This window comes from Pelodiscus sinensis, chromosome 32, assembly GCF_049634645.1.
Source record: "Pelodiscus sinensis isolate JC-2024 chromosome 32, ASM4963464v1, whole genome shotgun sequence".
Taxonomy (NCBI): domain Eukaryota; kingdom Metazoa; phylum Chordata; order Testudines; family Trionychidae; genus Pelodiscus; species Pelodiscus sinensis.
In genome coordinates this window covers 10,253,571-10,264,484 of record NC_134742.1, presented here as the reverse complement: position 1 = coordinate 10,264,484, position 10,914 = coordinate 10,253,571, and the positions used below count along the sequence as shown (strand labels likewise).

At 52.2% G+C, this 10,914-nt stretch overlaps 1 protein-coding gene across 3 annotated transcripts; it reads right to left on the bottom strand.

Moving 5' to 3' along the window:
• Nucleotides 1-3,346: 3,346 nt before the first annotated feature.
• LOC102444016 (uncharacterized) lies at nt 3,347-10,693 on the bottom strand. Of its 3 annotated transcripts, XM_075913884.1 has the most exons (5): nt 10,360-10,693; nt 7,943-8,125; nt 7,326-7,452; nt 6,632-6,745; nt 3,347-6,084 (listed from the first exon to the last, which is right to left on the bottom strand). In XM_075913884.1, exons 2-5 carry the CDS (start codon nt 7,964-7,966, stop codon nt 3,881-3,883), a joined length of 2,469 nt encoding a protein of 822 aa, XP_075769999.1. In that variant the 5' UTR covers nt 7,967-8,125; nt 10,360-10,693; the 3' UTR covers nt 3,347-3,880. The 3 variants fall into 3 exon arrangements, with proteins under 3 accessions (XP_075769999.1, XP_075769997.1, XP_075769998.1); XM_075913882.1 differs by having other exon boundaries at nt 7,326-8,125; XM_075913883.1 differs by having other exon boundaries at nt 3,347-6,081; nt 7,326-8,125.
• Between the last annotated feature and the right edge of the window lie 221 nt (nt 10,694-10,914).

Here is a 10,914-nt window from a genome sequence, read left to right as displayed (position 1 = left end):
ACAGTGCTGCACCCCAATACTGCTGCAGCCTGGAAGCCCCTCCTGCACCCCAATTCCCTCCTAGAGCATGCACCCCTCACCTCTTCCTCCTCCCAAACCCCTCAGCCCACCACAGAACCCATGCTCCATGCCACAGCTCAGTGAAAAGGATTGAGGGTGGGGGAGAGGAAATGATGGGGAGGGAGGGCTGGGGTAGGCGGAGCCTCAGAGAAGGGGCAGGACCTCCAGAAAGGGGCGGGGTAGATCCTGGATTACCCTGAAATTTAAAAAGTGATCTCAGGCATCAAAGAGGTCAGAGAGAAAAGAGATTTTCTCAGCCAAAGAACCATTGAACATCAGGCTCAGGGTCTTCATATTCATAAAATGCCACTTGCTCTTCATAGTCCATGTAAACCAGAGGTGGGGAACCTCAGGGCAGGGGCCGGATGCGGCCCCTGGCTTGCCTGGATCTGGCCTCTGGGCTCCCCTCAGCAGCACTGGGGAGCCCGCGATAGCGCTTCAGCTCCCCCTCCCCCAACCACTCCCAGGGATGGATCACACAAAATCTGTTTTTGCCCCCCGACCCCCGGGCTCTCATGTATGCGTGGGCAATATGGGGTCTTTCTGCTTCTCAGTTGGGGGCCACATCAGTGAAGGCACCCCCCCAGCACTACCCACTCCAGCACCCTGCCTCCCATCTGGACCCCAATCTCACTCCTGCCCCCCCCCCCCCGCCCAGACTCCACATCCCCACACCAGCATGCTCCCTGGCAGCTCCCCCCCATCCACTAACCCCTCATTTTTGTCCTCACTCCAGAGCCCAGGAGACCCTACAAAATCGACTACCTCCCATCCTCCTAAGGTCTGAGGGTGCAGCTTCAGGGAAGTGAGGTGAATGGGTTTTTTTCCTGCTTCTTCATTGGGGACCTCATCTGTGTGGGTTTTTTTCCCCCTCTCCTCACTTGGAGGCCAAGTCAGGGAGGATTGCTTTTATTTTTGCTTCTCCTCTGAGCGTGGCCCCTGATTTTTCTCTGGCTCAGTGGTTCCCCAACTCAAAAAAGGTTCCAGCTGAGAAAATCCCCTAGGGAAGATGCCGGCACTGCTGTAAAGACAAACACATGACAAAGCTGGGGCCAAACCCAGAACAATGACTCCATCAGGGCCCTTGTGAGATTAGATGCAAAATCATTTGGTTAGTCATCTACAGAGTAGCCTTAGGAAGACCAAGCAGTGGTTATGGGACAACACCTTGATCTGAAGGCACAAACAAACTGGTTAAGGCCGAGTTTAACAGACTGGTAGGAATCATTAAAAAAGGGATAGAGAATAAAACAGAAAATATCTTATTGCCTCTATATAAAACCATGGTACTCCCATATCTTGAATACTGCATACAGATATTGTTGCCTCATCTCAAAAAAGATATAGTGGCATTGGAAAAGGTCCAGAAAAGGGCAACAAAAATGATTAGGGGTTTGGAACAGAGAGATTAAAAAGACTGGGACTTTTCAACTCAGAAAAGGGGAAACGAAGGTGGAAGGGGGGGGATATGATAGAGGTTTATAAACGCATGACAGGTGTGGAGAAAGTGAATATGGAAAAGTTATTTACTTGTTCCCATCACATAAGAACTAGGGCTACGTCTACACTGGCCCCTTTTCCGAAAGGGGCATGCTAATTTTCAACTTCAGAATAGGGAAATCCACGGGGGATTTAAATATCCCCCGCGGGATTTAAATAAAGATGTCCGCCGCTTTTTTCCGGCTTTTCCCCAAGCCGGAAAAAAGCGTCTACACTGGCCCGATCCTCCGGAATAAAGCCCTATTCCGGAGGATCTCTTATTCCTACTTTGAAGTAGGAATAAGAGATCCTCCGGAATAGGGCTTTATTCCAGAGGATCGGGCCAGTCTAGACGCTTTTTTCCGGCTTTTCCCCAAGCCAGAAAAAAGCGGCGGACATCTTTATTTAAATCCCGCGGGGGATATTTAAATCCCCCGCGGATTTCCCTATTCTGAAGTTGAAAATTAGCATGCCCCTTTCGGAAAAGGGGCCAGTGTAGCCGTAGCCTAGGAGTCACCCAATGAAATGAACAGGTAATAGGTTTAAAACAAACAGAAGGAAGATTTTCTTCATGCAGCACTAGTCAACCTGTAGAACTCCTTGCCAGAGGATGTTGCGAAGATCAGGACTTCACTAGGGTTCAAAAGGGAACTAGAAAAAATCATAGAGGTTAAGTCTATCAATGGCTATTAGCCAGGATGGGTAAGAATGGTGACCTCAGCCTTTATTTGAGACACTGAAAATGGATGACAGGAGAGGGATCACTTGATTCCGTTCTGTTCACTCCCTCTGGGGCACTTGGTATTGACCACTGTCCGTAGACAGGACACTGGGCTAGATGGACCTTTGGTCTGACTCACTATGGCCGTTCTTATGTTCTTTGCGTTGTAGACAGGAGATTCCCAGGCTCATCTACCAGGCTATAGCCCACATCTCCTCTTTACCCCCTGCTCGGCTGACATCTCTCATAGTTCTCTTTAGATCCCTGCAGAGAGGCACCTGGAAAAGAATTGACCATCCCCAAGCCTCCTGTTCTGGGGGAAACCCAAGTGAGCACCAAAGCCTTAGGACTGGGAAGAAGTCGTTTTTTTCAGGTCGCTCTGTTTCAGTTTAATAACCCACCTCCGGTCCATGGGGGCAAGGGGCCATTTCAGATTTTGGTAGGGGGAGGGCAAGTGGTGGGTGTGGTGATAGTAGGGAAGGGCAGAGTGAGGGCAACAACTTCTGGACTACGTCTACACTGGCACCCTTTTCTGGAAATGCTTAAAACGGAACAGTTTTCCGTTATAAGTATTTCCGGAAAAAGCGCATCTACATTGGCAGGATGCTTTTCCGGAAAAGCTCTTTTTCCGGAAAAGTGTCCATGGCCAATGTAGACACGCTTTTCCACAAAAAAGCCCCGATCTTCATTTTCGCGATTGGGGCTTTTTGCGGAAAAGACTACTGTGCTGTCTACACTGGCCCTTTTCCGGAACAGTTTTTCCAGAAAAGGACTTTTGCCCGAATGGGAGCAGCATAGTTTTTCCGGAAAAACAATGATGATTTTACATTAGATAGTCATTTCTTTTCCGGAAAAGCAAACTGCCAGTGTAGACAGCTGGCAAGTTATTCCGGAAAAACGACTGCTTTTCTGGAATAAGTGGCCAGTGTAGACACAGCCCTGCAGTGTTACTGAGCATGCTCAGTAGAAGCTAAGCAGTAAATCTGGAGGGGCGGGGGATGGAATGGGGGAACAAACTTGTCTCACAAATACCCCCCACACCATCATCTCTTTCCAAGGGCTAGTAAGTCACATACGAACACTAGATATTTGGAAGATAAATCTAATTTCTATATACAAGAAAAAACATTAAACAAACATGAGATCCACTCCACTCTTAACACAAACACGTGCTGATATCATGTGGCAAGTCACTTAAAGGTCACTGGGTGAGTTTTTAAAAATTAAATGTGTGTTCTTAGTTTCCTACTAACTCTGCAGAGACCCTCCCGGTCCAGACTCCTGGCTTCTCTCAGCTCTGAGAGGAGACAGGTGTCTAGTGGGTTACAGCAGAAGGTGGATACGTCTCCGTTCTACATAACAGCAGCCTAGCCACACTGGCTCATGATCATCTTCGTTTTCTTGAGCATCTAACGATCCTTAGTTAATCTTAATGACAATTCTTCTGTAAGCTTAATCACCCTGCCTCTCTTCATCAACCCACTCCCTGCCACAAAGGCTGTGCCGCTCCCAGCTTCTGAATTCATCACATACCACACGCTCAGGTTGTGTTGTAGTTAAAAGCCATGTGAGTTCGGGGGACAAGATACAGGGAGATCCAGAGCAGCCGCCGTGGGTCTCCTAAACAGTGCCATGATCTAAGCACTCATGGGGTCTCTCTCCAGTGTGTACTGCCCGATGTTCAATAAGGTCTGACCTATCGATGAAACATTTCTGGCAGTCCAAGCACGTATGGGGTCTGGCTCTTCTGTGGATGGCCTCATGTTTAACAAGGTCTGACCTATCAATAAAACTTTTCCCACAGTCTGAGCATGTATGAGGTCTGTCCCCAGTGTGGATGCCCTGATGTCTAACAAGGTCTGACCTGCGAGTGAAACTTTTTCCGCAGTGTAAGCACTCGTGGGTTCTCTTTCCAGAATGGGTCACCTGATGGGACAGAAGAGCAAATCTGTTTCTCAATCTTTTCCCACTTTCCAAGCATTTATGGGGTCCCTCTCCCGTGTGGATGGCCTGATCTGACGTGCGTACGAAACCTTTCCCACAGTGTAAGCACTTAGAGGGTCGCTCTCCTGCGTGAGCTGCTCGATGTTTAACGAGGCCTGAACTCCATCTGAAACTTTTCCCACAGTCCAAACATTTGTGGCGGCGTCGCTCTCCCATGTGGACTCTCTGATGGTCATTAAGGGACGCCTTCCGTGTGTAACCTTTCCCACAGTAAGAGCACTTATGGGGTAGCTCTCCTGTGTGAACTACCTTATGTTCAAGAAGGTATGACCTCCATCTGAAACTTTTCCCACAGTCCGAACACTTGTAGGGTCTCTCTCCTGTATGAATGACTTGATGTTTAATAAGGTCTGACCTCTGGATGAAACCTTTCCCACATTGTAAGCACTTATAAGGTTGCTTTCTTGTGTGAACTGCTTGATGTCTAACAAAGCCTGACCTCCATATGAAGCTTTTTCCACAGTCCAAACATTTGTGGGGTCGCTCTCCTGTGTGGACTCTCTGATGGTCACTAAGGACCGACTTCTGCATGAAACCTTTCCCACAGTAAGAGCACTTATAGGGTCGCTCTCCTGTGTGAACTGGTTGATGATTAAGAAGGTGTGACCTCCATCTGAAACTTTTCCCACAGTCTGAACATTTGTAGGGTTTCTCTCCTGTGTGGATGGCCTGATGTTTAATAAAATCCAACTTTTCTATGAAACCTTTCAAACAGTAAGAGCACTTATAGGGTGGCACTCTCGTGTTAATTATTTGATGTATAACAATGTTTGACCTCTGTACAAAACTTTCCTCACCCTCCACGCATTTCTGGGATTTTCCTCCTCTGTGAATTACCTGATGATCAACAAGATCTGATCTCCGTATGAAGCTTTTCTCACAGTCTAAGCACTTGTGGTGTCTCTCCTCTGCATGGATTGCCTGATGGGTAAGAAAGGCTGGTCTGTCTCTGAAATATTTCCCGCAATCCAAGCATTTAAAGAGTTTCTCTAATATGTGGGTGGACTGATGTTTAACAAGGTCTGACTTGTCAATGAAACTTTTCCCGCAATCCACGCATTTAAAGAGTCTCTCTAATGTGTGGGTGGCCTGATGTTTAACAAGGTATGACTTGTCTATGAAACTTTTCCCGCACTTCAAACATTTAAAGAGTCTCTCTAATGTGTGGGTGGCCTGATGTTTAACAAGGTGTGACTTATCTATGAAACTTTTCCCGCACTTCAAGCATTTAAAGAGTCTCTCTAATGTGTGCATGGCCTGATGTTTAATAAGGTGTGACTTGTCTATGAAACTTTTCCCACATTCCAAGCACTTATGCAGTCGCTCTTCTCTGTCGACTGCCGGATGTGAAATTAGGCCTGACTTCCAAATGAAACAGTTCCAGCACTGGAGGCACCTGTCGGGTTTCTCTCCTGCGTGGCTTCCTCCTGGGTTATTAAGATCTGAGTGATTACTGAAGATTTTCCCAGGGGCCAAACACTGAAAGGGTTTCTCTCCAGAGTGGATGGTCTGGTGTGTGACAAGGTGGGATCTCTCACTGAAGCCCTTCCCACAATGAAGGCAGTAGTAGCATTTTTGTCCTGTTGGACTTTTTTCCTGATTTGGGGGAACCGCATCTTCTGCCCCCCATGGAATCGATTCATCCTCTTTCTTCTGTGGGTCATTTCCCAGCAGCCTCTCCGGCCTGGGCCAGTTTCCCCAGGCTTCTCCCTCTTCCAAGCACTGAGTGACATTCCCTTCAGCTTTTCCCACAAATGTGCTCTGTGGTTCTCCCTGCTGTTGATGCCCCTCTTCATTCTCACTCACTGTCTCATCACCTGCTGGGAGAGAGAAACAGACAATCTAGATTAGGGATTTAAAATTCCATGGCTACCCAATTAATTGTGTTGTTTATCTGGTTCCTGACTGAAGGGGAAGCAGGCGGAGACAGGGACACTCCAGTGTGGCCGAAGCAGGCCCTGCCTACAGCACACATGGGAATGCTGTGGACAGGGGTTGTTCTAACCCTCAATGGTTAACTGGAAAACCTTTCATGTCCCTAATCTAGACAGGAGTTATTGTGCAGAGGAGACAGAGGAACAGCACAAGGAAAGTCCAAAGGCAGTGAATTTGCATAGACTGAGCTACTGGATTCTGCCTCCAATTCCCACACAAACACTCACAAGGAAAGAAAAGTTGGGAAGGAAACTCCTGCAGCTGACAGGAGTGGTGGGAAATCGTAAGCGATTATCTACTGACTGCTGGAAAACCATAAGCGATTATCACCCTGCCCTGTGTGAAAGGAGGCAAAACACTTACTCACACTACATTATTGGGATTCTCAACTTTTTCCTTCGTCCACCCGCTGGTTTCTGTGACAGTGCTCACCTGTGCAGGTGCCTCTCAGGATCTGTCTTTCCTCCCCGGCCTGGAGGTCAGGCACCCAGGGCTCTTCCCCTCGTTCCAGCTGGGCAATCAGCTCAGGTTTGGGAACGGGAAAGCCTGTGCAGGGGGTGAAATCAGAGCAGGTCAGGGCGCATGGAGGGTGGGGAGAGCGTCTGTCCCAAGGGACATTCCGTGAGTGGAACCTGTCCCCGGGCTCTGCTGGGGAATGTGCAATCCAAGACAACGGGAACATGGTCACTGAATCTTCTGGGGAGAGGCAGACGTGTAGGGAGGTGAGAGGAACTGAGACGCCCTCAGTAGGAGTTCCCAGGATATGGGCAGTCTGGGGCCCTTGCTGACACTCAGCTCCGCAGGTAAACCCCTGCCTATATCTAAACCTGCAGAGCTCAGAGCCTGCCCCATAGCTGGAGCTAGTTCCAAAAAAAGGTAAATCAGGATTGTGTGTGTGAATGGCAATCAATACAGACAGAACTGAAATGGAGGGGAGGAGAGAGTTTAGCATGACCATTATTTTTGACCGATTGGAAAGGGTACAAAGACACAAGTTGCTCTCCCCCAGCAGCTGTGCCCATGGAACCCATTCCTGTCCAGGCCACCTGAGCAGGGAAGAACCTGACCCGTGTCGGACACGCAGACCCCACGGCTCCTAATCCCCGAGGGGCCAGGACGCCCTTACCCAGCGAGGTCACCGCCTCGTAGTTCTCCTGCATGACGTCCCTGTAGAGGGCTCTCTGAGCGGGGCCCAGCAGCGCCCCCTGCCCCTGGGTGAAATACACAGCCACCTCCTCGAAGGTCACCCGCATCTGCAACAACAAGAGTCCCTCACCCACCGCCTGCGGCCCCAGCCACATTCCTGCTTCTCACGGGATAGAAAAAATATTATTTCAAGCTCTCTGAGGGTGGCAGGGTCGCCAAGTCCCACCTGAATGCAGCCAGGAGTCTACAGGGGATGGGAGGAGATGAGAGCAAATTGTCCCTCCCAGCCCAGAGGAAGGCAGGGTCACATGCCTGCCTGCCACAGGCTGATACAGAGAGCAGACTTCTGAAACGGGTGGAGGACGGGAACCCAGACAGCATCTCAGCAGCCTCTGGCCAGTGGGGTCAGATGCCGGATATGGGACCCTGCTCCGTTTTCCCAGCCTTGCCCAAGGGGTTGTGTCCTGTGTGAAAAATGAGGGGTCATGTGCCCCACTCCTACCTTGGCCCCTCAATGTGCCTGCTCATAAAATCTGCGGGTTTGTCCCACCCTGTCTCCTTCCTCCTCCTGCCCAACAGCTCCTGGAAACTCCCTACCTGAGCTGGCTCCATCCCGGCCATTGCCCGGCCCTGAGAAGACAGGATGATCTGAAGACAAGCAAAACGTGGACCAGGTTCCTCAGCCTGTCAGTGCCAGGTGGTTGTCAGGCAGGGTGTGAAACCATTTCACACCCTGATTCCTCCCAGCATCTCTCCCTGCAGACAGAGCTCAGGAGTGCACTGTGGTGAGAAAAAAGATTAGCTGATTACCACCCTGGCAGGGACCCTCTCAGCAGGAGTAAACCCAGTGGGGAGGTTTTAAAACTCTTCTGGCAAGCCAAAAAAGAAACAGATTCGAAGCAGCCAGTATGGGTAGGAGGAGGAGGGGGTGGGGAATCAGAGAGCTGGAAGAGACCTCAGGAGGTCATCAAGTCCAGCCGCCTGCCCAAGGCAGGACCAATCCCAACTAAATCAACCCAGCCAGGGCTTTGTCAAGTCGAGACTTAAAAACCTCTAGGGATGGAGATCCTACCTCCTCCCTAGGGAACCCATTCCAGTGCTTCACCACCCTTCTCGTGAAATAGTTGTTCCTAATATCCAACCTAGTCCTCCCCCACTACAACTTGAGACTATTGCTCCTTGTTCTGCCATCCGTCACTACTGAGAACAGCCTCTCTCCATCCTCTTTGGAATCTCCCTTCAGGAAGTTGAAGGCTGCTATCAAATCCCCCCTCACTCTTCACTTCTGCAGACTAAATAGACCCAGCTCCCTCAGCCTCTCTTCAGAGGTCAGATACTCCAGTCCCCTAATCATTTTGGTCACTCTCCACTGGACCCTCTCCAACGCATCCACATCCTTTCTATAGTGGAGGGCCCACAACTGGACATAATACTCCAGATGTGGCCTCACCAGAGCCAAATAAAGGGGGTAACCCCCTCAAGCTCCCTCTTCCCCATAAGTATCAGGGTGTGTCAGCAGCGGCAGCAAGTGGCTTTTCCTCTCTAGGGTTGTCAGTAGGGTTGCCAGGTGTCCGGTATTCACCCAGACAGCCTGGTATTTTCGGCTCCTGTCTGGTAAAAAAAATTCAGAGAATACCGGACACCTGAGATGTCCGGTATTTTCTGAATTTTTCCCCGGCCAGGAGGTGAAAATGCCGGGCGCCTGGCAACCCTGCACACACTCAGCATCCGGCCTCCCCCCGGAGTCCTTCCCTTTCCCCCAACCCCATGTTTACCTGGTTCCCCAAGGCTGCCTGCACAAAATGGCTGCCGGCCAAAAGGACTAGGAGAAGCAAGGCTTCCCTGGGTCTTAGTGATCAGTTACTCCCCTATTCCTATCCCTGCACTCACTCTTAAAGGGGACATGCTTTTTTTTTGGGGGGGGGGGCTAGTAAGTCCTTGGAGGGTTTTTTCTCAACAACTTTGGTCTCCCCTTTTTTCCCCCTCTCTTCAACAGAATTTTTTCCCCAGTGGGTTTTTTTTTCCGGGGGTGGAGTGGGGGGGGGGGTCAGTATTTTTGTTCCAACCATCTGGCAACCCTAGTTGCCAGGTATCCCGTATTGACCTGGGCAGTTCGGTATTTTCGCCTCCTGTCCGGTAAAAACATTCCGGAAATCCCGGACACCTGAAACGTGTCACCTGGACACACTCAGCAACTGGGTCCAGCCTTACCTGGTTCTGTAGGGGATGCAGGGGAGCTGTCTGGCCCAGAAGAGGCAGACATAAGATGGCTGCCAGCTGATGGCAGCCTCTTAAAGGAGCCACGGTTTTTAATTTTTTTTTATTATTCTTATTTGCTTAATAACTCTCAGGGGAATCCTATTTTTTTCACCCAACAGCTGTGAGCTCCTTTTTTTAATCCTCAGATTTTTTTTCCCCAGTGTTGGTTTTTTTTTGGGGGGGGGGGTGTGTTTGGTATTTTTGGTTAAACCAGCTGGCAGCCCTATAATCCTCCCTCACCTCCTCCTGGGGTCCCCCAGAGAGTCAGGCAGCTCAGGGATGGGTCTGGGCGGAGCTAGGAGCCTCCCTCTTCACTTCTTGCTCCTGCTGCCCCTTCCAGTCCCTCCCCTGCCCCCTTTTCATCCTCCCCCCTCTCCAGGCGAGGGCCCCCAGCTGGCACCAACTCGTCCGCCGGTCCCTGAAAGAGCCCTGGGGGCAGAGCCGCTTTCCTGCCCGGCCCCAGGCGCCTTCCTCCGGCTCCCCCCAACACCGGCTGCGGGGCTGGGGCGGGCAGAGCCTCGGGCTGCCCCGGCCACGTGGGAAATTCCCGCCGGTTCCCCTGCTGGACCAGAAGAGTCTGAGCCCCCAGCGCGGCCGGGCTGCTCCTCCCCGCCCCCAAATCCATGGGGCGGGCGGCAGCTGCCCCGGGCCCGGGCGGGGACTCGCAGCCAGCTCCGCCGGGAGCAGCCCGGGGCCAACCCCTCCCCCTGCAGCCCGGGGGCACCGGGGCGCCGCTCCCGGGGGGTCTCTCTTACCTGCCCCCCAAGCGCTGCCCGCCCTGGGGCAGGGGCTGGGCCGGGCCGGGCTGGGGGCGCTGCCCGGGGAGAGGCTCCTGGGGAGGGAGCAGCGGGACTGGCCCGGCCGGAGATTCCCCCTCCCGGCTGCAGCCCGGGCTCCGGGGCCCCGCAGCAGCCCCCGCCGGGGCTCGGGGATCCGGCCCGGAGCCTGGCCCCAGAGTCCCCGCGAGCAGCGGCGGCGAGTCGCTTCCTGCGGCCGGGCCGGAGCCAGCGATCGCTCCCCCCGCGCCTGCTGCTGCTGCTGCTGCTGGGTCCTAGCGAGACACCCGCCATCCGCGCAGGCACCCGGTGGTTTCCCTGGGGTGGGGGGAGAATGCTGGGAGGAGGGAGATGCAGGGGACTCTCTGCCTCCAGTGGCCCCCCACTCCCCGACCCCCACTCCCCAGCCACAGAACTCTGTCCCCATTCCCGTCCCCACTCCCCGAACCCTGTCCCCACTGACACTCTGTCCCCTGCTGCAGAATCCTGTCCTCTGCTCTCCCAGCACCCTGTTCCCTCTCCCCTGCTGCAGAA

What these genes read in the sequence shown, in the direction of transcription:
- LOC102444016 (XM_075913882.1), bottom strand. Translation starts at nt 7,500, where the DNA reads ATGTGGCTGGGGCCGCAGGCGGTGGGTGAGGGACTCTTGTTGTTGCAG. An exon ending in CGAGGCGGTGACCTCGCTGG is followed by an intron (nt 6,746 to 7,325) that starts GTAAGGGCGTCC and finishes CCCCCTGCACAG; the next exon opens with GCTTTCCCGTTCCCAAACCT. An exon ending in CCTGAGAGGCACCTGCACAG is followed by an intron (nt 6,085 to 6,631) that starts GTGAGCACTGTC and finishes TCTCTCTCCCAG; the next exon opens with CAGGTGATGAGACAGTGAGT.